The sequence below is a fragment of the Entamoeba nuttalli genome (assembly GCF_000257125.1).
Source record: "Entamoeba nuttalli P19 unplaced genomic scaffold asmbl_5900, whole genome shotgun sequence".
Lineage (NCBI taxonomy): Eukaryota > Evosea > Mastigamoebida > Endamoebidae > Entamoeba > Entamoeba nuttalli.
Window position 1 is genome coordinate 1 of NW_008577756.1, and position 26,775 is coordinate 26,775.

The 26,775-nt window shown below is 26.2% G+C and overlaps 11 protein-coding genes across 11 annotated transcripts; 8 read left to right on the forward strand and 3 right to left on the reverse strand.

Annotated features, from left to right (window-relative positions):
• Positions 1 to 159: 159 nt before the first annotated feature.
• Positions 160 to 2,052, forward strand: ENU1_142060 (protein kinase domain containing protein; the record flags this gene model as incomplete). Its single annotated transcript, XM_008860351.1, has 1 exon — positions 160 to 2,052. One exon carries the CDS (start codon positions 160 to 162, stop codon positions 2,050 to 2,052), a length of 1,893 nt encoding a protein of 630 aa, XP_008858573.1.
• Positions 2,053 to 2,076: 24 nt separating this feature from the next.
• ENU1_142070 (RasGEF domain containing protein) lies at positions 2,077 to 3,669 on the reverse strand (the record flags this gene model as incomplete). Its single annotated transcript, XM_008860352.1, has 1 exon — positions 2,077 to 3,669. One exon carries the CDS (start codon positions 3,667 to 3,669, stop codon positions 2,077 to 2,079), a length of 1,593 nt encoding a protein of 530 aa, XP_008858574.1.
• Positions 3,670 to 4,275: 606 nt separating this feature from the next.
• Positions 4,276 to 5,769, forward strand: ENU1_142080 (hypothetical protein; the record flags this gene model as incomplete). Its single annotated transcript, XM_008860353.1, has 1 exon — positions 4,276 to 5,769. One exon carries the CDS (start codon positions 4,276 to 4,278, stop codon positions 5,767 to 5,769), a length of 1,494 nt encoding a protein of 497 aa, XP_008858575.1.
• An 87-nt stretch (positions 5,770 to 5,856) lies between these two features.
• Positions 5,857 to 6,843, forward strand: ENU1_142090 (hypothetical protein; the record flags this gene model as incomplete). The annotated part of the gene is made up of 1 exon (XM_008860354.1): positions 5,857 to 6,843. The coding sequence occupies one exon, from the start codon at positions 5,857 to 5,859 to the stop codon at positions 6,841 to 6,843; it is 987 nt and encodes a 328-aa protein (XP_008858576.1).
• A 113-nt stretch (positions 6,844 to 6,956) lies between these two features.
• On the forward strand, positions 6,957 to 8,045 carry ENU1_142100 (hypothetical protein; the record flags this gene model as incomplete). Its single annotated transcript, XM_008860355.1, has 1 exon — positions 6,957 to 8,045. One exon carries the CDS (start codon positions 6,957 to 6,959, stop codon positions 8,043 to 8,045), a length of 1,089 nt encoding a protein of 362 aa, XP_008858577.1.
• Positions 8,046 to 8,210: 165 nt separating this feature from the next.
• ENU1_142110 (hypothetical protein) lies at positions 8,211 to 8,618 on the forward strand (the record flags this gene model as incomplete). The annotated part of the gene is made up of 1 exon (XM_008860356.1): positions 8,211 to 8,618. One exon carries the CDS (start codon positions 8,211 to 8,213, stop codon positions 8,616 to 8,618), a length of 408 nt encoding a protein of 135 aa, XP_008858578.1.
• A 37-nt stretch (positions 8,619 to 8,655) lies between these two features.
• ENU1_142120 (methyltransferase domain containing protein) lies at positions 8,656 to 9,318 on the reverse strand (the record flags this gene model as incomplete). The annotated part of the gene is made up of 1 exon (XM_008860357.1): positions 8,656 to 9,318. One exon carries the CDS (start codon positions 9,316 to 9,318, stop codon positions 8,656 to 8,658), a length of 663 nt encoding a protein of 220 aa, XP_008858579.1.
• Positions 9,319 to 9,773: 455 nt separating this feature from the next.
• On the reverse strand, positions 9,774 to 16,229 carry ENU1_142130 (myosin heavy chain; the record flags this gene model as incomplete). The annotated part of the gene is made up of 1 exon (XM_008860358.1): positions 9,774 to 16,229. One exon carries the CDS (start codon positions 16,227 to 16,229, stop codon positions 9,774 to 9,776), a length of 6,456 nt encoding a protein of 2,151 aa, XP_008858580.1.
• A 1,708-nt stretch (positions 16,230 to 17,937) lies between these two features.
• On the forward strand, positions 17,938 to 22,830 carry ENU1_142140 (ubiquitin carboxyl-terminal hydrolase domain containing protein; the record flags this gene model as incomplete). Its single annotated transcript, XM_008860359.1, has 1 exon — positions 17,938 to 22,830. One exon carries the CDS (start codon positions 17,938 to 17,940, stop codon positions 22,828 to 22,830), a length of 4,893 nt encoding a protein of 1,630 aa, XP_008858581.1.
• A 772-nt stretch (positions 22,831 to 23,602) lies between these two features.
• Positions 23,603 to 25,051, forward strand: ENU1_142150 (hypothetical protein; the record flags this gene model as incomplete). Its single annotated transcript, XM_008860360.1, has 1 exon — positions 23,603 to 25,051. One exon carries the CDS (start codon positions 23,603 to 23,605, stop codon positions 25,049 to 25,051), a length of 1,449 nt encoding a protein of 482 aa, XP_008858582.1.
• Positions 25,052 to 25,434: 383 nt separating this feature from the next.
• On the forward strand, positions 25,435 to 26,748 carry ENU1_142160 (zinc/cadmium transporter, putative; the record flags this gene model as incomplete). The annotated part of the gene is made up of 1 exon (XM_008860361.1): positions 25,435 to 26,748. One exon carries the CDS (start codon positions 25,435 to 25,437, stop codon positions 26,746 to 26,748), a length of 1,314 nt encoding a protein of 437 aa, XP_008858583.1.
• Between the last annotated feature and the right edge of the window lie 27 nt (positions 26,749 to 26,775).

The window sequence follows — 26,775 nt, forward strand, 5'->3', positions numbered from 1 at the left end:
CTTCAAGATATCTATATGTTTCACTCATCTTGTCTTTCTTCTTTTTTCCTTTCTTCTTTTTTTTTTCTTTTTTTGTAGGGTTTTTTATAACAAAAAATAATAAAATGTTATTAAATAATGAAGAAAAAAAAATAACTTGAAATTGTCAAATAAGAAAAGATGTTATTCTTTACTTTAATTTTTTGTTTCATTTTTGGTGTCCTTGGTGATAAAGATCACCTTGATGTATGTGGCGTTGGTTGCCCAACATGTAGACCTGATGGTAGTTGTATGTCAGAATGTTTTGGTGGATTTAATTCAGAGGATGGATGTTCTTCATGTGCAAAAGGTTATATCAACTATCCTTACTGTACTGCACTTTGTGGAAACTTTGTAATAGATGAAGGAGAAGAATGTGATGGAGGAGAAGGATGTACTGAAGAATGTACTTGTGATCGTTCTAATAATTATGAATATTCTAATTCAAAGTGTATTAAAGACACATATACATCTGAATTGACGATGGATATTATCACAGCTGTGTTATTTGCTTTTTGTATTCTTTCTATATTACTTTATGCAGCATATTTAACATATGCAAAGAAATATAGGTTGTTAAGAGAAGACGCCACATCTAATACATCCAATATATCAACCCATACATCTTCATCATCTTCTGATGAAAAAGGAAAGAAGTCAGGAAATACAGGTACTCCACCATCTATTGATTTGTTAACTAAGTCAGATCATTCTACTACATCATCAATGACAGATACAGATACAAATACTTCTACAGATACGTCATCTGATAATACTGATCGTTCTACAAAGAGAAGAAGACGTGCTATCTTCAGACAACGAGGGGATGTATATACAAAGATTCCAGAAAGAAGATATTTTTCATCTACACCATCATTTCCATTGGAATTATCAAAGAATACATTATTATTTGGAGGGTCATTTGAAAAATTAAAAGTAAGAGTTCCATATACTGATGAATTTAGTATTGTTAATATGAGAAATTCTCCATGGAATTTTTCAGTAAAAGAAATTAAAAATCCAAAATATGAAATTCTTTTAGATCCAATAGAAGGTACTATTGCACCAGGAACACAAGTTAATATTATTGCACAAATTAAATTAAAATGTTCATGTCGTGTAAATGCAGAATTACTTGTCACTATTAGACATCAAGAAAAGATGTATACATCAAATATTGATGTTCGTGCTGAAGCACAAGAGAGTGAATATATTGATGGAGATGAATTTGATTTAGAAAATGCAACACCATCAGAAATAAATATTGGACAATGTTATTCATTAATGTGGAAACAAAAACAAATCTTTATTAAAACATTTACAAAAGCAGAAAACCCAGACCTTCAATTACGTTCAGAAATTAAATTTCTTCAAATTTTAAATGAACAACAACTTGCTTCTAAATATTATGGTAAAGCTATTTCACATAAATTATCATGTATTGTATTAGAATATTATCCATTAGGAACAATTGATCATTTTCTTGATCAACAAGTTATTTCTCCTAAATTAAAAAGAAAAATGTTAACTGAAATTGTAACAGCTATTTCTATGTTACATTCTTTCCATTTTATTTATCGACAATTAAATCCATCTTCTATTCTTGTTGCATCAACTAAATTATCACAAGGACCTCATATTAAATTATGTGGTTGTTCACAAATTATTAAAGCAGATGCACAAGGAGCAGTTAAATTTGATCAAAAAGGAAAATATAACTATTTTACAGATCCAATAGCATTTAATTCAAGCATGAAAGCTGATTATCCAATGGATATTTTCTCATTAGCACATGTTTTTGTTATGATGTATTATGGTGAACAAATAACTGATACATTTAAAGTTACTCCGCATGAACTTTCTCAAATGCAATCAACAAATGATCGTATTTTTGATATGAATGAAATTCCAAATGGAATGAATCATGAATTTGCTCAATTAGTTTGTGATTTATGGAATTCAGATAGAGTAGAACGACCTTCCATTGCTGAGTTGGCAAAGAAAGTAAAAACAATACCATTAACACAAAACTAAATCATAATTGAATACAAATATAAATTAAATTTGATATTTCATTGAAAGTTTAGCAAATATTTCATCAATAATTAAGTCTTCTCCAAAAAATCCAACTCTTTGTGAATGATTTACTAATAATAATACATTAGCAATTGTTCTTAAAGCATCCATTCTAAATAAACCATTTTCACTTCTATTTGATGAAAAAGCAGTATGTGCATGAATAATATCACCAAGCCATAATGGTAAAATAGGTATTTTTGGAGTAGGAGCAATAGAGTATGTATTTCTATAAATAATATAATTTTTAGAAATATCAAATACTCTTTGTAATTCTTCAAATTGTTTAATACTTTTATGTGGTAATTTTTTAAATATATTATTTAATGAAAAATGAGATATTCCTGTGTATAATGCATAACTTACATTAAATGAATTATGTTTTAAACATTCTAATGCAACTTTAATAAAATATCTCATTCTATTAATTTCATTTGTATCTGTTTTAATTGAATATGATACCCACATTCCAAGATTATCAATTATTTCACAATAAAAATCAATTGTTGGTTTTTCTTTCATTTGTACACATTCAGATGTTTCAATATCATTTAATAATAATGAATCAAATACCATTAATTGTTCTGCTAATATTTTTGATTTAACATCTGTTAATTCTCCAATTTTCTTTTTATTTTTTAAAATTGATGAATTAGTAACAATAGAACTTCCTATACTTTTTTTATTATAAAATCTTTTTACTTTTACTTCTGATTTTATTACAGGAATTTCAATAATATCTCCTATATTTTCTTTTAATGGTAATTTTGGATTTATACGAATTAAATGTTTTAATAATGCACCAATACATTGAATATTTCTCTTATTAAGATCTTCTCCATCAAATACTTGTCTTAATTTTTTACATAATTCATTTGGTTCTAATGCAATAGATAAATAAATTGCTAGTCTATTAGGAAAATCCGGTTCTGGTTGTTGTGGAAAAAATAGTAATGTTATTAATGCTCTAGGAGAAGCTGCAAATAATGTAGAACGTACATTAATATCATCAAATTGATAAATTGGATCAAACTGTGGATTATTAAATACATCATCAAATCTATGACATAATGTCTCTAATAAAGAAATTGATAATTGTGATGAATATTGTAATTCAATTGGAAGAAGAAATTGACAAATAGATAAAAATTCAGTTGATTCAGAAGAACAATCTTTTATAGAAGTAACTAATGTTTTAAGTAATGTTATATAACTACGGGATAATCTATTAACATACATCCTACATAATGAAACATCCCAATCTTCATTAATACCTATTCTTTGTGCAATTTCTGTATCAAATGAAAAATAAATATTAGAGTCTTTCATTTTTTGAAATACTAACTTAATTTGTGATAAATCATTAATACAAGAATCTGCAATATTTTGTATTTCAGGATCTATTTCATCACTTGAATAAATAACAAAAGAATTATCAAGATGTTTTCTTCTAATTGAGATTGTTCTTGTTGATTTAAAAGATTGTTCAGATACAAAACTACTAATATCTTTTGTTGATCCATTTTGTGATTTAAATTTAGATGAACGGAAAGAATGTTGTGATTTAATTGACATAGAAATGATTGAATTTTTTTTGTTCTTTTATTTTTGTTTTCTTAATTCTAAAACATTTTTTTTTAAATTGACTGTTTTCCCGACGTTTTTACTTTTATTGAATTGTTTTCTCTTTTTTTTTTTTAAATTTCACTCAAAAGAGAAAAAAAAGATGCTTCTATCTATTTATAAAAGCAGAAATATTAAATTAAATAATTTAATGTAGTAATAAATATTAATATACTAATATTCTAACTTTAAAACTTCAAAGTGTTAATTGAAAAGAATATATGGGTGTAGCTCATTTAACTGTTTGTTCTTTATTAGGGATTGTATGAAATTAATTCAAATCATAATTTCAAATATTAATTAAAGACATTTAATTACTTAGACATTTCTTCGACATCTTGAAAAAGGGTTTCCATTATTTTTAATTGCAGAGAAATATTATAGAGGTTTGTTTATGTAAAAAAAAACATTTAAAAAAAAAAGCCAAAAAAATAATAATAATAAAAAATAGAAACAACCAATAATACGAAATTAATAATTGATGGAAGTGGTTTTATGTTTCAAATATTAGAAGAGTGTAATTCAGATATGTTTAGTTTAGATCAATTTTTAAAAAAAATGTATTCATTATGTTTATTAAATCATATTCAATTAATATTTGTATTTGATGGAATGACACAACCAATTAAATTTCATGAGTCTATTTCTCGATTAATACAACAATCAAAAGAAAATAGAAAATTTTTTTCAAAACCATCAACTGTAAATGAATTACCTATTACTATCTTTAGTGGTCTTAAAAGAAGTATTAAATATTTATTATTAAAATATGGATTTGAATGTGTTAGAGCATATGCAGAAGCAGATCCTGTTATTATAGAAAAAGCAGTAGAAGTTAATGCGTATGGAGTTGTAACTAGTGACTCAGACTTTTATTTATCAAAAGCAAATATTGTATTTAATACTTCTAATTTTATTAAATTATTTTTAAAAGTTATAAATGAAAGAAATCATCCTAATTTGAAAATTTATTTTAAGGGAATTCGTACTTCTGATGTTATTTCTTATTTTAATTTTAATAAAGATTTCATTCCACTTTTTAGTTGTATATGTGGTAATGATTTTACAAAGTCTCTTAGTCGTAAACTACGTAAACGTTTAAATGTCGTTGAAAATATAAATGTTATTAATGACGTCGTTAATTATTTTAGAAAAACTGAATTTACTCCAACTACTCTTCTTAACTTCCTTCAATCAAGACTTTCTAAAAATGACTTTGATGTATTAAAAGCTGCACTAAAACAAATTAATCGAATGTGTTGTATCACTCCTCCTTCAATTGAAACTATTAGAAAAGAAGAAGTTTCACCATTACCTCCAGAAAAATTTCCAAATTGTTATTATTCATTTTCAATAACATTGTCTGCAATTTCTGTTGCTTCTTTTCCATCTCTTAGATGTTGGGATAAATTTGATTCACCTGCATTTGTTTGTTCTAAAATAAGATCTCTTTTATATTCTTTAGTACAACCTAATAGTGAGGTTATTGAATATTTTGATAATAAATCTAACGATATTCGTATTGGTCACTCAATTAAAACTGGAATTAATGTTGATGGTGATCTATGTCATTGGCTTGATTTATTAAAATTCCCAATTAAGTCAATACAGTTAGTACAAAAGTGGAAAGATAATTGTGTTGAGTTTTGGAAAATTATGACATTTATTACAATGAAATATATTCAAATATATTCCTCTGATTTTTCTGATTTTGCCTTTTGTGTTGTTACATGGTATTCTTTATGTTCTCAATATCCAAACGTTCATCAACCACCAGAATATCGCCTAAAAAGAAAAGTTGACCATAGGATGCCAATTCATTTATTTACATACATTCATGGTATTTCTTATCATTTACTTGAAGTTGTAATAGATAGATGTGATATTGATTATCATTTTGTTGAACAATTTTATTCTCCGAACCTTTATGCATTTAGTAAGATTTATGATAAGTCTAATACAGATACATTATTCTTGAGATTAGATGAGTTATGTAAAAATGATGAAATCTTTAATGAAATTTGTGATGCTCTTAGTCTGAAGAAAAATTAATAATACTTTTATTATTATTTTATTAAAAAAAGTAAAAAAAAAAACTAAAAACTAAAAAAAAGATTATATTTTTGAGAAGTAATAAATATGATTATTATATTTTTAAGTTTTATTTACTTTGGAATTGCACAAACAATGTATGAGTTTGATAGTGATGCACTAGCAACAAAAGATGAAATGATTGACATTATTCAAAAATCAGCAACGTATATTGCTAAGTCATATCCAGTACAAGAGATAATTAAAAAATTATTTAATGATTCTGTGATAGAAATTAAACAAAAATATATTTATGGTTCATATAAAAAATTAACAAACGTAGAACATGAAGCATTTATGAATATTACCAAAGAAATAAATGAAACACTTATTCAAAAGCCAGAAGTTGCTGAACAATTTAGTACTGAATTAGTATATGATATTATTAAATTAAGAAATGGAGTTCACAAAGATTCAGAAACAGCAACATATGAAGCTACATTTTCACCACAAACATACCAATTAAATGAAACAAGTTCAGAAGATGCTAAAGGACAATTTAAATTATTTGAAAGAAAAGTATATGAATTTAATACAAAAATTAAAGAAGTAGAAGATTTAAATAAAACTGCAATGATCTCTTTTTATGATGGAAGATATGCATTAAATCAATTGAGAAAAAAAACAGAACAAAGTTTTACAAATGGACAAAAAATAGAAGCTCGAACAGCTAAAACTACATTAATGAAAGCAGAAAGTAAATTATCAAATGCAGAAACTGCTAAAAGTGCATATGATGCAGTAATTGAAGGAATTAAAATGATGTGTGATGAAATTCAAAGAAAAGTTGATGAAATTATTCAAAAGTTTAGTCCATATTATAAAGAGTTATTAATAAAATGTCTTATTCCAAAATATAGATATAAAACTCGTCAAGAAGTTGGATTATTTACTAATATGACTTTATACAATACTGAAATGACTGAATTGGAAAAAGAATGTCATTTTCTTCCAATAAACCAAACACAAAGAGAATTAGACTATCAATGGGTAATTGAAAGTAATGTGAATAAAACACAAATTCTGTGGAGTTAAATAAATATATAACTAAGACTCAACAATAAGTTTTTGTTCTATTTTATTAAATTGAAACTATAATATAATAAATAAAAAACTAAACTAGAAATAAATTAAAAATAAAAAAAGAGATGAGACCTGGAACAAAAACCTTAAAAGAAATAATTAACACAAATGCTGAAATAATATGTAAATGGACAACATTAAGTACTCAACGCATTGTGTTTTATACTAACAATTCAATGATTGATATTCCTCGATTTCAAAAACAAATAATATTACAAAAGAATTATTTAATTATATTTAAAACAACTGATGGATCAATTTATGGGACTTATAATAATTCTAATTTAAATGAAAATAAAACTGATGTATTTAATGATATTAATCATTTTATATTTCAATTAAATCCACCAATGCAATTTAAAAGAAAAGAATTTAATGATAATTCATTTAGAATTTTTCCTTGGAAAAAAAGATCAAAGTTAGTTTTTTGTGTTCCTGGTGCTTTTATTATTTCAAACCCACAAGGAGTAATTTATCCATATATTTCAAGTTATTATAATGGAGTAACTTGGATAGGAAGGGTTATTAGTATTAGTGAACTTGCTATAGTACAATGTATTGGAAAAACAGAAATTGCACCAATTACAATTGCTCCTCAAAAATCACTTGAAGAAATTTATAAACAATTCGAAAATATTTTAAAAAGTTATTTTAATAAACCTGTTTTATTAAGAAAAGTTGTTGGATGGAATAAAGTAATGATGAGTTCAAATGAATTTAATCAAACAATTCATTCATTAAAAGGATTTATTGTGTTAATTCAAACTATTGATAATTATGTATTTGGATCTTATAATGAAAAGGTCCCTGATCATAAATTTGATAATGTAAAAGATCTTGTTGATAATGAACATTTTGCTTTCTCTCTTATTGGTGTTTCTTTACATCATCCAAAAAAATTTATTAGAACTAAAAAAAATACAAGAACAGTTCGTTATTATCCTGACAATCAACAAGCTTCAATTTTTGGTATTCCTCGTTTTTATTTTATGTCAAAAGAAGCTATTCAATTATCTTATGATTTTAGTGTCTATTATCAAGACGTTCCTCCTGAAGGAATTGAACTATTTGCTGTTGGAAGAAAAAAACATCTTAATTATATAGTTAAACCTTTAGAAGTTTGGATCATTGAAGTTATTAAATCTTCAGATTAAAATGTATATTATCCTTTCTTTATTAACAACAAATTGGATTTTTTTTTTCTTTCTAATTTGAAATTTTAATTATTTAAAAATTTCATTCTTTTTTTAGTTCTTTTTAAATAGTTCTTTTTGAATATGAACTAAAAAATAAAATAATAAAAAGTAATTGACTTTATTATGACAGAGATTTGTGAAACAATGAGACTTGGAAAAAATCATCAATTATTTATTCAATTATTAGGTTTTAATCAAAAAATTAAAGGAAAGAATCATGTTGTATTTAGAAATAAAGAGCATATTATTATTGACTTATTTTTAAATGATGAAGATACAACAAAAACAATGTTACGATCATTTTTTGTTAATTACATTAAATTATTAAAAGTAAATTATTTATCTCTTCAAGAAATACAAAACAAAATACCTATTAAAGAGAATTATAATGATAGTAATATTACCATTATTATTGGTGATGATGTATTAACAATTACACCAGAGTGGTATAATACTTTACCAAAAAATGATTTAATAAATAAATGGTGGATGATATTTGATTATGCTTTTAATTTTGATAACAAAATTTAAAAAATTAAATATTAATCAAATGACTTTTACATTTTTATTAATTTATCATTTTTTTAAAGAAAATGGTTGTTGTTTTAGAACCTTGAGACCCCCCAAATTCAAAGTTTCCATCTGCAATTTTATCTTCTTCCTCTAATCCTTCACCTAACCAATTAATTAGTTCATCCTCAGTCCAATTACATGAAGTAATAATAAAATATCCTCCTTTACTTAACCATTGATTTAATACTTTTTTATATTGAGTGGCTCGTTCTTTTTGATTCTCTGCAACCATCAATGCATCGAAAGTTCCTTTATCAATTACAATATCCATTTCTTGAATCTGAGAATGTTCGAGACAATTCGGTTCTAATATATCCATTTGCTCTATAACTACTGTACTTAAGTCAATCCCTTCTTGTTCTAAAACTTTTTTTGTAAATTTAACTGATGCTGGTGAATAATCCATTCCATATAAGTGTTGATACCCTTCTTTACCCAATAGTGATAATGTATATCCATTTCCACATCCAACATCTAAAATTTTCATTTCTTTTGTTGCAAATTCTTCTAATCGCTCTACAACTTGTTCTGCAATATCTTCCCCAAACCAAACTTCTCCAATGTCATTTTTGTTATTCTCAAAGTTTTCTAATTCCCTATTATAACATTCCTCCCAAAATTCTTTTTTTGATAATCGTTCTTCAGGTAGATAACTCATTATTCTCTTCTTTGAATTGTTTGTTTTCAAAAAGGGTTTTTTTGTTATATAAAAATTATAAAAATTTATTATAATTTATTTTAATATTTGGTTTGGTTTAAATAAACTGATTGATTATTCTCGTTCAAACAGATTTTTTATTTTATTTGTTCAGAACAAATTGGTCTAGTAACTCCAATATTTAATATATAAAAAATCAATGTATAAATGGAAATTGTTTTTGTGTATTATCTTATCAAAAATATTAAACAAAACTTTCAATACATTTGTTTAATAATTTTATTAAAAATTAGCATTTTATTTCATCTATTTAAATTTTATTTTAACTGATATTATACTTTATAAAAAAATATTTCTATTCTCATTCTTATATACAAATCCATGTTATTGATTAAAAATTAAATAATAAAAAGAATTTGAATTAATATAATAACTCAAAAGTTGTTTTATGAAATTTAATCAGAATCATCATCACTGTCCTTAGCAGCAGCAAGTCTCTTATATTGTTTCTTTAATTTCTCATATTGTTTATTAACCTTATCAAGTTCTAATTGTTTATTAGCAAGAGCATCAGTTCCTTTCTTAATTTCATCTTCAAGACTACTCATTCTAGTCTCATCATCTCTAACTTGTTGTTGATATTTCTTAAGTTCAGCTTGAGTCTTTCCAATTTGAGTATTGAAGGTAGCTTCTTTAGTTTCATAATCAGCAATAGTCTTTTGAAGTTCATCTAATTTCTTTTGGCTGGTCTTAGCCTTCTTTTCAGCTTTCATCTTAGCCTTAAGAGCATCTTCAGCTTCTGTTGTTAATTCTTCAATTTCAGCTTCATATTTAGCTTTAACTTTAGCAATAGAAACATTAGCTCCTCCAACTTCAGCAACTTTGGTTTCAAGTTCTTGACATTTAACTCTAAGTCTTTGAACTTCTTTTTCTGAATCTTGTTTAAGTCCTCTTTCTTTTTCCAATTCTTTTTGAAGGTCATCCTTTTGAGCAGACAATGTATTAATTCTTTTATCAGCAGTTTCTTTATATTCTTCGAAATCATTATCATTTTCTTGTAATTCTTGTAATTTCTTTTCATATGCTTGTTTTTGTTTTTGTGCTTTAGCTCTACCAGCTTTTTCAAGATCAAGTTGTTCTTGCATTTCTTGAATTCTTGAATCAAAGACACTCTTTTGTTTAACAAGAGTCTTGTACTTTTGATCAAGGGTAGCTAATTCATCTTCCTTATCAGCAAGATCATCTTGTGCTTTATCTAATTGATCCTTAACATCATCTAATTCATTCATCAATGATTTCAATTCTCCATCAGCAGCTCTATAATCTTTAGTAGCTTTAGCTTTTTCTTGTTGTGCGAGGTCAAGATTCTTTTGAAGGGCTTCAAGTCTAACTTGAACTTCAGCAGCTTCTTTCTCTAATCTTCCTTTAAGTCTCATAGTTTCAGCATGATTCTTCTTTTCGGTTTCAAGAGCATCCTTAGTAACTTTCAATTCATCTTGGAACTTCTCCTTCATGGAAACATCACTATCTTTACTATCAAGAAGAGCATTATATTTACGATCAAGTGAATCAATTTCTTCATTCAACTTATTGTTATCGTCAGTAATCTTCTCAATTTCATCTTCAAGAGCTTTCTTTTCTTCTTTAAGAGAATCAATTTCAGCATCATTTTCACTGTTCTTAGCAACTAATTTCTCTCTTTGGTTAGTAACATCTTCTAAGTTGAATTTAACTTCATCAAGTTCTGCTTGAATCTTCTTTCTTTCAGCTTCAGCATTAGCTGCAGTAGTTCTTTCTTGTTCTAATTGTTCCTTTAATTCAGCAATATCACTTTCAAGTCTTTGTTTTTCTTCTTCTTGAGCAACACTACTTGGGGCATTAATTTGGAATTTAAGTGCTTGAATTTCAGTTGTTAATTTCTTAACTTCTTCTTCAAGTCCTTTTCTCTTAATTGTTTGTTCACTAACTGCTTTATCAGCTTCATCCTTATCTTGTTCAAGTCTCTTTTTAGCATTTTCTAATTTCTTCATTTCATTCTCAGCAATTTCAATCTTACTTGTTAAATCATTATTTTTAGCTTTCAATTCTTTATTTGTGGCTTGAAGTTGATTGTTTTGATCACCTTTCATTTCAAGAGCCTTGTTCAAATCTGCAATTTGTGCATCTCTAATCTTAATTTCATTTTCATCAGCATTTCCTGTTCCAACTGGTCTTGATTCAAGTTCATTAACTTGTTCTTCAAGTTCTGAGATTTTCTTCTTATCTTTATCTGCTTTACTTCTTAATTCATTAAGTTCTTCTTCTGCACTTTGATTATCTCTTGTTAATTTAGTAATTTGTGTATTTAATTTAGCAACAACTTCATCATGTTCTTCAACAGTCTTATTTAATTCTTCAAGATCAGCATCTGATTGTTTCTTAGCAGTGAAGATTGAATCCTTTTCAGCAATTGCAGCATTCAATTTATCTTTAGTTTCTTTCAATTCTCCTTCTAATTTTTTAACTTGTTTTTCTTTATTCATTCTATCTTTCTTTTCAATATCAAGGTTTTCATTGGCTTCTTCTAAATCAGCTTCTTTTCGTTTAATTACCTTTTCATAATTTTCAACTTTGTATGTATTTTCTTCATCACGAGCTTTAATCTCTTCTAAGGTCTTTGTCATCTTCTTATTATCTGCAACAAGTTTATCTCTTTGTGCTTCAACTTCAGCCTTCTTTTCATTAGCTTCTTGTAAATCAGCAGTTGCTTTTCTTAAATCAGCTTGAATGTTCTTTAATTTTTCATTAGCTTGATCAATTTCTTCACTAAGTGCTGCTTTTTCATTTTCACTATCTTTATTCTTAGCTTCAACAACAGATTTGGCTTTAGTAAGTGCTTCAAGTTCAGCTTTCAATGAATTCAATTCTTTATCACTTTGTGCCTTCTTCTTATTCAAAACTTCAGCATCAGCAACAGCCTTTTCATGATTATCTTGAACTTCATTCAATTGTGCTTCAAGATCCTTTGCTTTAGCTTTAAGTTTTTCATTATCAGCAGTCATATCTTCAAGTTTCTTTTGAGTATCTTTCAAATTATCTTCAAGTTTCTTCTTATCCTTTTCTGTTGAATTCTTACTACTTTCGACATTTTCTTTTTCTTCTTGAAGTGCTTTCATTTCCTTTTCAATTTCTTTCTTCTTCTTTTCAGCATCTTCTTTTTCAACTTCTGTTTCATCAAGTTTTTCTTGTAAGCTTTGAATTTCTAATTCCTTTTCTTTAATTGTTTTTTCTTTATTTTTAACATCATTTCCAATTGACTCTTTTTCTTCTTGCATTTTAGCAATTTGAGACTCATATTCTTCTTTTTGTTTTTGAAGATATTGTGAAACATCTGCTCCTTTAGTAATTTCATCATCAAGTTCTTTAATCTTTCTTTGAGCATTTCTCAAATCACCTTCAATCTTATTCTTATCATCTTCTAAATCTTCATAATCTTGTTTTAATCCACTAATCTTCTTTTCTAAATCTGCTTTTGTTTTAGTAAGATTCTTAGTAGTTAATTTTTCATTCTCAAGATTTTGACTTAAAGTATCTCTTTCATCAGATGCTTTCTTAGTAGCAGCAACTTGAGCAGCAAGACTCTTTTCTGTTTCACCAAGTTTTAATTGTGTTTGTTGTAATTCATTGGTAAGATCTTTATTCTTATTTTCTTCATCTTCTAATTCTTGTTCTAATTTGGCAATTTCATCCTTAGCATCTTCACATTCAATTGTAATCTTATTCAATTTCTTAGCAATGTCATCCTTAGTAGCACTAACATCAGCTCTGTCTTGTTCAAGATCATCCTTTTCTTCTTCAAGTAATTTAATGTCTCCCTTTAATTTAGTAATTTCATCTTCTTTTTCTTCAATACTTTCTTGCATTTCAGCAATTGTCTTGTCTTTCTTGTCTACAGTAGCATTCAAAGTATTGATTTGAGAATTCAATTCAGTGATTTCATCCTCTAAATCTTCTCCTTTCAATTTGGAATCTTTCAAATCTCCTTTAAGTTTATCAATAGTTTCTTTCAATTCTTCTTTATCTTCTTCAAGATTTTCAATCTTCAAATTCAATTCTTGTTTATCTAATTCAGCAGCTGATAATTTGCTTTCTAATTCTGAAATCTTATCTTCAAGATCTTGAATCTTAGCTTCTAATTCACCAATCTTTGCTGTAGCACTAGCAAGTGCATTTTCAGCAGCTTCTCTCTTCTTAATTTCTTCAGCAAGTTTCTTCTTAAGATCTTCAATTTCTTTATCTTTCTTCTTTCCTTCTTCTTCAAAGTTTCTTCTCTTTAACATTGGTCTAGCCTTAACATATAATTTCCACCATGCCCAATTTCTGAAAGTAACCCAACTCTTAAGTGTTCTTTGAATAACAATAACAGCAACTTGTTGTTCTCTTAATACACTGAAATGTTTACGAGCAGCAAAAGCTCTAGCACATGCTTGAAGACCTCCAAGCATTTCTGAAATCTTAGCTTCTCTAACTTCTTCAATTTCAGCAAGAATACCAACTCTGAAGAAAATCTTTGTTTTACCAAATTGATAATCTCCTTCTTTAGCTCTTGGTTGTCCATCTTTCTTATATTTCTCAATAATTTGTCTCATGAGAGTAGATGCAGTAGCCTTTTCATCTGAAGCTCTTCTATTAATTTTATCTCCAAGGAAATAGTATCTCTTTAAGAATTCACTATAAATCATTCTATTTGGATATCCCATACGAGTAATTCTAATTCCTTCAAGGACACCATTACATCTTAATTGTTTCAATACTGTTGAATCAACGAAATATCTTTGTTTCTTTTGAGTATTTGGAAGAATACATCTAATGAAGTGTGGGTTAGTCATCTTTAATTTTCTCATTAATTCTTCTAATTGTGCTTTGTGATTTGATCCTACAGTTAAGAACTTAGCTGCTTTACTGCTTCCTTTACCAGTTCCCATATCATCACCAGATGAACCAGCAATACCTTCAGTAATTCTGAATAATCTACTAATCAATGAACTTGAATCTTTACCAATAAAGACTTGTTGAATATCTCTTTCTAATGGATCTCTGTTCTTCTTAACCCAATCCCTAGCATTGTAGGTAACAGTTCCAGCATAGTGAAGAATATCAAATTCATAAACTCCATCTCCTCCAATTCTTGGTTTTCTAAATCTTGGATGTCCTCTTCCAAATGTATTACAAATATTAGCATGGAAGTTTTCATCACTTCCTGATGCAACAAATGACTGTTCATCAAGCATAGCAAGAATACCTGCTGGAATCTTACTTTCAATTAAATCAATAACTGGTTGAAGATCATCTCCGAAATTTTGATGTGTCCATGGGATACCTTCGTTTTGATATTCTAATTGTTCTAAATTGAACATATGGTTGTTGAAGAATTGTTGTAATTTTTCATTAGTCAAGTTAATACATAATTGTTCAAATGAATTCTCTCTGAAAATTTCAAAACCGGCAATATCAAGAATACCAATAGAATGTGCTCCGGCTTTACCCATAACTTCATTAACTTTATTAACAATAAAGACAAACAATCTATGATAAATAGCTTTCAAAGTAGCAGTAGTGTTAAATTCAGCTTCTTCTTTTGACAAATGTCTTTCAATAATTTCAAGACCTGCTTTAATCTTTGGTTGAATAATAGCTTTTCTAAGTGACTCAGCATCAACTCCAAATAATTCAGCTGCTTTAGCAAATGTTTCTGGATTAGCTAATTCAGCTCCATCTCTTCCTTGACTATATTCAACATTTCCAAGATGTAACATACCAGCAACAATCTTAAAGATTTGATTTTGTTCATCATCAGTAATATTCATTGTTCTCATAGCCTTAATAGTGTTCTTAAATTCTTCTGCATCATCCATATACTCAACATTTAATTCTTGTGGTGATTTTTTATTTTGATAAATTAATTTATATGATTCTGGTCTATCAAGATGCATTTCTGATTTTTGTTGAGCAGTAGCACCAGCCAATAATTGATAGAAAATATGATAATTTCTATCTTCTCTTGCTTGATAAACAACTCTTGACTTTTCAAGAAGATATGATGACATAATACATCCTACAATCTTTCCTCCATTAGAGAATTGAATTTCAATGAATTTACCAAATCTTGATGAATTATTATTCTTAACAGTTTTAGCATTACCAAAAGCTTCAAGCATTGGATTCAAATCAATCAATTGTTCTTCTAATTCTCCAAGTTGACCTGCTTTCTTTGATTGTCCTGCAGTCATTGCAAGGAATTGAATAACTCTCTTGGTATTTTCTGTTTTACCTGCTCCTGATTCTCCTGTAATAAGAATTGATTGATTTCTAAATTTTGATGCTGGATCAAGCATAGCTCTATAAGCTCCATCAGCAATTGCATATACATGTGGTGCAACATCTTCTCTTCTTCTTCCTTGATATTTACTAACAATAAATGGTGTATAAATTGGGAAAAATTTGTATGGATTAATTACAACACAGAAAAGTCCTGAATATGTATGAATAATATCTTCCATATATCTAATTCTTAAATTATATAAGACAGTAGCTTCAGATAAATGAGTTAATTGAGACATATCATCAACACCATCGAATTTCATTGGATTTCTCATGAAACAATTTTTCTTATCTACTTTTAATTCTCCTCTTTCTGTATCTAAAATGTATTGATCTTTTGTTTCAGTTACTACTTTTGCAGTATAGAACTCATCATAATCTTGTTCTTTTTCCATTCCATTCTCTCCAATTTCTGTTTTTGGTCTTGGATTTGGATTAGTATACCAAACCCAAGTTTCTCCTGCTGGGACACCTTTATAAGTGTCTGATTTTTTATAGACCATAAACTTTTCATAATCTGCTTGAGACCCTTCTCCAAATTTATTAGCCATTGTTTATAATTTCTAGATTTTCTTCTTTTCCTTTTATTACTCCTTCTTTTTCCTCCTTTTTCCTTTTTTCAACTCTTACTCCTTTCATCTTTAAAGTCGAACTCCTTATTCCTTCTTATTTGATTGGCTGCTTTTAGATTTTTTTCTTTTATATGAGACTATTTTTACTCTTTTTTTATATATGCGATTTATGTTATTTGGTTCTTCTTCCTTTTCTCTTTTATTCATTTCTTCTTTCATTTGGTATGCAATAATTAATTCTGTCCTTTCTTTTTTCATTTTTTATAATTTACTTTTTAACTGCATTTCTTGTTTTTAACTCTGACTGAGATTTAGTTCCTTACTCTAAAGACTACTTATCTTCATTTTTTCTTTTTAATTAACCGTCAACAAATTTGTTTAGTTAACACCCAACAGTACTTTTTTATTTTAAGTTATATTCTCATTAATTGTTATTTATCCTTCTTTCATATCCATTCATTTCATCTACTTTTGCACTAACATTAAATGTTCTATTGCTCTAATTCTTGATGTTAATGTACTACCAAAGATTATTCTTCTCAAACACAATAAGTTTTAATTTCACTAATTAATCAATTAAATTTATTACTTCAATCATTTTACAAGTAACTATACTTATTTCTTCTCTTACCTTTTATGGAATGTCAGTTTATCATCTTATGGCTCTTCTAATATTTAATAACAAATCCCACATTATTAACATCTCATTGTTATTTGATTAATTCTCAAACTAAAATAGAAATTACCCTTTATATTAGAAAAAGTGCATTTTTTAAGTACAGTGGAGAAGTTCAAAATTCATATTGTTAATTATGAACAAAATAATAATTATTTTTTGGTTTTTTGTTAAATGAAAATAAAACTTATTATTTTCTTGGTTTTTCATCTTTTAATTTGAAAAATGTTATCCTTTTTATTTTATGAATGGCTTTGTCTTTCATTTTAGTTATACATTTCTTAAAAAATATTTTTCTATAAAATCTCTTTTCTTTGTTAATCATTTTAATTTTTTCAATTTATTGTTATTGTAATATTATTTCACTTAAAAATTTGTTTATATTTCTCTAGAAAAAAACATAAAAATTCTTGTTTCTAAAATTCATTGTCAAATAAAAGAATAATTAATAATGGAGAGTTTTATTCATTTTTTTCATTTTTATAAGGATATTTGATATATTGAATCTTGTTAATAATAAATTTATTAAATCAAATAACTCATAATATCATTTTTTTTATTTCTACAAGATAATTATTTAATTAGATATTTATGGAGAATCAATACTCAATGTTTTTGAGTAATAATACTTTAAAAATAGCAAAATGTAGATAATATCTTTATTTTTTGAATAATTAACTAAATTATGATATAGTTTCATAATAATAAAATAGTAATTATTATTTTAATGATACGGTATTGGTACTTATGACTATATTAATAGTGTTTCATATAAAATTGATATTTATTAATTCAAAAGATAATAAGATACTATAAAACACTAACAAAAAATTCATTCTAATACTTTATAAAATATAGGAGAAATATTATTAAATAACATACATCTTTTTTTGTTCATTTTACTTGAAAAATGTATGTTCTTTTTGTTATAAACAATTTCTTTAGTTGATGGAATTTGATAATGTTTGGGAAAAACTTGAAATTAAATTTTTTTAGATAAAACCAATTTGAATGTCAACGCAACAACATCCTCCAGTAAATTTTTATGATAGAGCAAAGTTGTTTATTGGTGATCTCAGTAGTAATAGAATTGACTTACAAATTCAAGCATTAAGGAATATAGAAATTGAATTTCTTGAATATGAAGATGATGAAGCAGAAAAGTCATTGCTTTATTCATTTACAAAATATGAAAAGAAGGCACCTAAATCTAATTATTCACATCGTGTCGCAACAAAAAAAGAGTTAATAAATTTTCTAGAACATACATCAAAAATTATTATTAATTTAGTAGTTACTTGTTCTCATGAAGAATTACTACGTCACTCAATTCCTATTATAATTAGACTATATCAAAATAAGTTATTACCAAATAACTTTTTCAAAAAATTATATCAAAATGCAGAAAGGTTATCTGGGACAATTGTTATGAGAGCACAAGATTTAATCCTGAGATTATTTAATAAATTACCTTCGGAAGAAAAAAAATATTTTAAATTATTAGCCATTAATGGGTCGGAAATTGGTCAAATTGAATCTCTTCATTTTATTTGTAAACTATTAGCCATCCATGAAATTCCTATTGAAGTTTTTCAAAAATTAATAAAACCAATATGTAAGAACATCCAACACTTAGAAAGTGATGTTTTTCCTATAATACAATTTCCTGAATTAAGAGTATTATTAAGGAAAAGTCTATTAACAGAATATATAACAAATTTTCAAGACACTGGAGTTTTAAGTGCACTTAAGGTCATTGCAGAAACTGCTCCATTTGAAAGTGATGTAGATGATATTAAACAGTTACTCGATATGTCTATTTTTAATGAAACCGAAAATTTAAAAGATGTATTGATTAACTTAGCACAGAAAAGTGAAAATTTATTTCCTTCTTGTTTACTAGGAATGATAAGACTTGAGGGATTTAACGAAACAACAAAATGGCTAACAGAGGAAATGATTATTAGTCATATTGAAGATTTAATGAAAGTTCTTTTGACATACAACGAATTATCTGAAACATCATTTTCAATTGTAATAAATACCTTTATTCAGTACAACATTTTAATAACAAAAAGTATCCACACAGAATCTAATGGTAATATTATATTCGATAATTATAACAATTTAGTTGGAAAAGAAATACTCTGGGATGTGTTTTTAAAAAAGAAAAATCAAACCATCGAAAATCTTTTAATGAAAATATATCAAGGAAAACTAAAGGAATGTATCATTGATGCTTTACATGCCTTTATGAAAAATCCACAACTCATTGCCGCTGAAATAATTGAAAAATCATTAAAAGATTTAAAACAATCACTGGAAGAAAATAACAAGGGAAGAATTAAATTAAAACGATTTATTAAATTAAAATTCAATATTCCAGTTGGAAAAATTAAAGTCAAAAACATATCATATTTGTATCAATCCATTGATGACATCAAACAATTAAAATCTTTTTCAGAAGAAATTAATAATAAAATCATAGAAACTAAACAAAAACTTGAACCAGAAATTGAAATTGAAGAAAAAGAGTATTTATCTGAAACACCAATTGAAGTTATAATCACTGATATATTAACAAGTGTGTATAAACAAAAAGGTACTTCAGCTGAATGGATAAAAAGAGTTATTAAAAACAATAAATATTTGATTACCACTCAAATCAATGGCAAAGACGTAAGTATAAATGATATTATTGGAGACTTAGTTAAGAAAGATGGGAGTATTTTTTTGTATATTCAGGAAGGAGTTAGAAAATTAAATGGTCAAAAATTAACAAATGAAAAAAGTATTGGTAAGTTAATTCGATGTGAATCAAAAACAATAAAACAACTACCTTTTATAATTGAAGAAAATGAAATAAAAAATGTTATTGAACTTATTCAAAAAAAAGAAATGTATAGCATTGGAATTATACTTCTAAAAGAAATTAATCCATTTATTAAATGGAGACTATCAGTAATTGAAAACTGTAAAGAACAAACTGGTTATGAATTTATTGGATTCGAACGATTAATGGCACAGAATGAAATAAAAGAAGATGACTTTAAAGAACTTATTTCAATGTTCTGTCATTCTATTGAAATAAGAAAAGATAATGAGAAATATCTTGCTGAAGTTCTCTTACATTTTGAACAACTAGTCAAAAAAGAATTATGGCATATAAATGAAGAACAAATCAAAAAGATTCAAAAAAGAAATATTACAGAAGGAAATGAAAGAATTATTACTACAATATGTGACATCATATTATTAAGAAATAATCAAATAATTGAATGGAATAAAGAAGTAGTTATAGAACCAATAAAAAGAGTGGTTAAAGAATTGATGAACGAAGAATTATTTGAAACGTTAATCCCTTATTTAGAAGAACCAAGTGAATTGGTTGAAGAATGTTATGAAATAATTATTCAATATATTGATAAAAAATATAATACTGATGATTTGTTTATTCAGAAAATGGTTGAAAATGTTTTGAATAGAGGAAAAGGTTTTAAATTTAGTATTCGAGCAATGAAATTAATGAAAGACAAACAAAAACTTCTTCAACCTTATCTTATTACATTAATTGATTCATTATTTCCAAAAGGAAAGTTAAATGAAATTAAAGAAGATATACTCCATGATTATATTGAAATGATATGTGAGTCTTGTAAGAGCTGTAATGAAGAACAAAAGAAGGAAATTTGTCATCATTTTGATATGATATTAAGTATGTTAGAAAGTAATGGAAATCAGATAGAAACAAGAAAAGGATTGTGGTGTGGATTAACTAATCAAGGATGTACTTGTTATATGAATAGTATTCTTCAACAATTATTACATACTCAAGTCTTTTGTAATAAACTTCTTGAAAAAAGAGTTATTTTACCTAAATATATCGAAAATAATGAAGAAAGTAAAGGTCAAATTGATATAAATGGTATAAATATTGAAAAAGTTGATAATTGTAAAACAAAGAATAGTGTTGACAAGGTCCAACTATTAAAAAAAGAAAATGAAGCTAAGTATAATATTACTAACAATGAAACTGTCACAAAAGAAATAATTCAAGGGATAGAACAAGGTGATAATATAATAAGTAAAACACATGAAGAAATTGAACAAAAAATTAATTCACAAAAAGAGAGTATTCAAAACAACGAACAAAATGAATTTATCACTCATAGCAATAATGAACTTAAAGACTATAGAATGATAGAAGGATTACAAAAATTATTTGTTGAAATGAAAGAAAGTAAATTACAAACCGTCGACACAAAAGAGTTTTGTAAAGAAGCACATGGAAGTTGCTATGAAGAAGTTAATGTCTATGAACAAATGGATGCTCAAGAATTTTTTAATACAATAATATCAACATTAGAAGTGTGTAAAAAAGAGAAAAATATCATTGAAGCAAGAAAAGTATTTACTGGAGAAACAGAGATATCAATAAAAAGTCAATGTGGTCATATAGTAAAACGAAATGAAGAGTTCTGTTCATGTGCACTAGAAGTAGAACATTATCAAACAATGGGACAATCATTAAAAGCACTATGTGAAGGTTGTATTTTATGTGATTATCGTTGTGAACAATGTGGATTAAAAAGTGATTCTCAAAGAAGTGAAAGATATAAAAAATTACCAGAAACATTAGTATTTCATTTGAAACGATTTGGATATAATGAACAATTTCAAATTGTCAAATATAATGGAAGATTTGAATATCCAAATGAAATTGATCTAAAACAATATTGTTGTACAGAGTATAAAGGAATAACTAAATATAAATTAGTTGGAATAGTTGTTCATACTGGAAGTGCACATGGTGGTCATTATTTTAGTAATATACTACTTAATGACCAATGGATATCTTTTAATGATAAATTAATTGAAAACATAGGTAACAGAAATTGGTTTGGAGGAGAAGTGTCAAATGCTTATATGTTATTTTATCACCAAATAAATACACTAGAAGAAAATGAAACAATTATGATTGATGACTTCTTATTAAAAAGAGTAGAAAAAATAAATTATAGCTATATTTTATCAAAACAAGCATCAGAACCTTTTGTTATAGATTTTATTAAAGGAATTATTGAAAGTTGTAAATACATTGGAAATACATTATCATTCTTACGTACAATTATTCTTAAAAGAAGTCCTGAACAATGTCTTGGAATTCTTGAAGGGATTTCTCAAATAATGGACAAAGAAATGGCTAGAGAGGTATTACAAAAAATGTCAACATATTATTTGAAAGATTATTTAATGTGGGGGAAGTCTATGATTGTCTCAGCAATTAAACAAGTCGAAGAACCTATTTTTAATGAGTTAATAATAAAAGAAGTAGAGAATGGAAATAGTCATGGGATCGAGGTTATTGAAGAATTGTATAAATTAAATCAAATTAAGTTGAGTACTTGTGTAAGACTTTCAGTTCATATTATTAAAAACCAGAAATATAATTATGTACAAGGTGAAGTTGCATGTTCTTTTATACTCAAAGGAATTCAACAAAAAATTTATCAATTTGATGGTGATGTGTTATTAAGTTTTAAAAGTGCAAATGCTCCAGAAAATCTCATACAAGAAATAATTAAGAATTATCCAACGCAAAAAGTTAGTGGCTGTGCATTAAAACTAATAAAAAGTGCATTAGGTAAACGAGAAGTTACTGATGAAGAAATGATAAAATTAAGAAGATTAATATGTAATGAAAGTTGTGCAACTAATATTGTAAAAGAGTGTTTGAAACATCTTTGTATGGCACCAGAGATTTATAGGTACTTTAAAGTAATTCTAATAACAATGCAAATTATATTACTTTCTCCTTTAATTTATAATGAATTAAAGAAAAGAGTAAAAGAATTTAATGAACATTTAGACTTTTACTCACTTAAAATAGTTTTAATTGAATAATTTGTATGACTAGTCCTTTTGTTAAAAAATATTTTACATTTAATTTCTTTCATAGTTTATGGTATTTACTATGAAGTATATAAGAAATACTCTTATGGCTATTTGTAATGTTAAAGTTAAAATACACATTTGATATTATAAATTATATTTATTGTTTATTTGATTATTATGTAATTATCTTAGAATAATAAATAAAATTAAGTTTTGATAATAACAGAGTTAATACATTTCTAATGTTATATGACTCACTCTATAAGTTATTCCTTATATTAGCTAGGATGATACAGCTTTGTAAAATTCTATTCTCTTTATTTAATAGCATAATACATTATGAATTGTATTAATTCTTTTCATTAAATTAATTATTTAAGTATTAAATTTTAGGAAAAGGATTTAATCATTTTGTAAGTCCTTTCAATTTTAAATAATGTACAAAATAAGGTTGCATAAATTCTTTTGTTTATGACATTTTATTTTATTAACAAAATATTGTGATAATAAAAAGATCTTGAGAATAAACAAGTAATGATTAAATTAATATAATAATTAATCAAACTAGTAAAAAAATATCATTTATAAAAAAGATTTTAAGAATAAAAGTATTGAAAAATAAAAACAGTTAATAGAGCAAAAATGAATAAATTAATTTTATAGAATAAAAATGTAAAATAGAGTAATAAAAAGACAATTCATAAAATAGTATATATTATAATAAATAATAATTTAATAAATCAGTTATTGAAATTCCATGAAAAAGAACTTAGTTACAGTTATGTCACAACCTAACACAATGGCAGATGTTTTCAAAGGGCTCAATTTCACTAACCCATTCTCTAACCAAACAACTCAAACCTCTTCAATAAAGCCTAACGAACCTACCCAAATACAAAACACTTTTCATTTTAATTCGTCAACTCCATTTAATTTATCTAATCAATCAACAACTGCAAAACAAGAAGAAAAAAAACAAGAAGAAATTAAACTTACTCTAAATGCTACTGAAAATACTAAACAAAATCCATTTACTTTTAACACTCAACCTTCTAAAACAGAACAACAAAATCCGTTTACTCTTAATACTCAACCTTCTAAAACAGAACAACAAAATCCGTTTACTCTTAATACTCAACCTTCTAAAACAGAACAACAAACACAAAACGAAATTAAATTAACTTCAAATCCTTTTGGAACTACTCAGTCAACACCTTTACAAACAGACAATAAAAAACCAAATGATTTAAAACAAACATCAAACGGATTTAATTTCAATTTAACTGGTTTGTTTGGTTCTTCTACTCCATCAACTTTGCTTCAAAAACAAGACACTACTCCATTGACAAATTTATCTTCAGGGTCATTACAACCAAGTAGTTCTTCAACAAATAGTAAAGATAATAAACCAATGGGACTAACACTTTCATTAAACCTTAGTCCAAATGAATTTCCATCATCTCTCAATTTCACTTCTACTTCTAAACAATCATTATCTAGTACATTTACACAATCTAACAATAAACATGATACAATAAATCCTGGTTTAACAAAAACAGAAGAGGAAACTGATGCAGAAGAAGAAGAAGACTATGATGAGGATGATGAAGAGTCTTATGAAGAAGATAATAGTGATGATAGTGGGTCATGTATTACTATTCCTTCAGACCTTATTAGCAATACAAACGTTAGTAGTAAGGAGCATAATGAATTTAATTTTAATATAGAAGAAGATGATATTGATTTGTTATTAAAGAAGTGTCAAAGCGAAGGAGGGTTACAATCATTTATGTCTGATTATGAACAAACGATGAAAAATCAAATTCAAGAAATAAAAGAAACATGTGAAACTATAAACAAAGAAATTAAAGAAAATTATACAACTGAATTAGCTGTTAAAAATGTTATTGCACAAACTTCAAGAACTATTAATATTGTAAATAATTATCTCGATGATGTGATTGAAAAACAACAAGAGTTTGAATCGATGTTAAAAATGGCTGAACAGTCACTAAAAGAATTAGACAGTGGTGTTCAACGTAAAGAAGGAAATGACTTATATAAAGTAATTTCTACTAAAATTGAAGAAGTTGAAAAACAATGCAAAATGGTCAATGAAACAATAAACAAAAAACTTGGAGAACAAGAAGACCCCTCGTTAATTAAAATTAAAGCTATGATTGATACTAATACTAAATTAGTCGAACAATTAGAAGAAGGGCCTTTATAATTTGAATTGATTATTCTTTTTTTTATCTAAGAATTTTCAAAAGAAACAATAAATAAATTAAAATAAGAAATAAATCATCGTATTTATTAATTGAAGTCTTTGTCTTATTTAAATATGACAAGAATAGCTTTTCTTCTCTTTTGTATTATATATTTGAAAAAATTTACAATTTAATACTACAAATAATAGATAAACTCTCTTCATTAAAATTTAAAAACCAGAATAAATATTGTAAAGGAGTTTTATATATTATTTCATTTATAATTCAACAAACTATTTCTTATTAAATATTCCTTTTCCTTTCTTTAAGACTTGTAAAAAGAAAGGTGTTATGAAAGAAAAAAGAAAAAAATAAGAAAGATCTTGGTTATTCCTTTGTGGTTATGTCTATTAAAAGGAAAAGTGAAAACATCACAAATGATCAATTAAAAGAAGCTGTTACTCCTTCAATTAAACCATTTGAAGTTATTCAAAATGCAAGTAAAGTAATAGACCATATGAGTCATATTACACGAGAACAAGATATTTTATTAAAGAAAGAAAAGTGGTATAAAGATATTAATATATATCGTTTAAGTTTTGTCATGGTGATGAATTTTTGTTATTTCCTTTTTGAATTAATAATAGGATTATATTTAAATTCTCTCATTCTAACTGTTGATTCTTTTAATATGTTAAGTGATATTCTTTCTCAAATAATTGGATTAACTGCTACTATTATTATGAAACAAAATTTTAGTAGTAAATTTACTTACGGCTTTACTCGAGCAGAGGTTACTGGGGCATTTATTAACAGTGTCTTTCAAATATCAATTGGGTTGTTTATGTCAATTCAGTCTATTGAAAGTTTCTTTGAATTAGAAGAAGTAAAAGACCCATTATTTCTTCTTGCTGTGTCTGGAGGTGGATTAGTTGTGAATATCATTGGAATGATTATTCTCCATGAATATAGCTGTATTAAGAAGGTAAATAAAAAAATAAATTCATCAAACAAAAAAGAAGAAGAGAAGTCAGAAAAAAGTGAAGTTGAGTTGAAACAAATAAAAATTCAAGATGAACCTCAACAAGAAATAACTCAAGTAGAAGACCCATTTAGTGCAATACGAACTCATGGGACTAAAAGAATGTTAGTAACACCAACACTACCAAATGAAAAAGAAATTAGTATAGAACCACAAGACATTGAAGAAAATAAAAATGTTTCAACTAAAAAGAAAAATATCAATATTAAAGGTGTTTTTATTCATGTTTTTGGAGACGCCCTAGGGAGTGTAGCAACAATTTTCGTTGCTTTATGTGTTTATTTAATAAATGGACATTGGAAATATTATCTTGATCCTATTTCAAGTCTTATAGTTTCATTAGTAATGATGGTTTCTGGTATGCCTTTATTATATTCATGTATTCGAATTGTTATGCAAGTTGTTCCTAAACGATTTGACTTAGAAAAGATTAGAGAAACTATTTTAGAACATCCAGATGTTGTTGGGGTTCATGACCTTCATATATGGCAATTAAACAATAAAATTGGTGTTGCAACATTAAAAGTTGAGTTAAATGAAAAAGTTGCTTCACAAGGAAGTGTTAGTGATGATATAAGAAAAATATTAAATAATAATGATATTCCATTAACGACTATTGAATGTATATGTCCAACTCCTAAAAGAACACCGTCATCAAGAGAATGTTTCTTTTGACTTAGTTTATTCTTTAACTATATATAT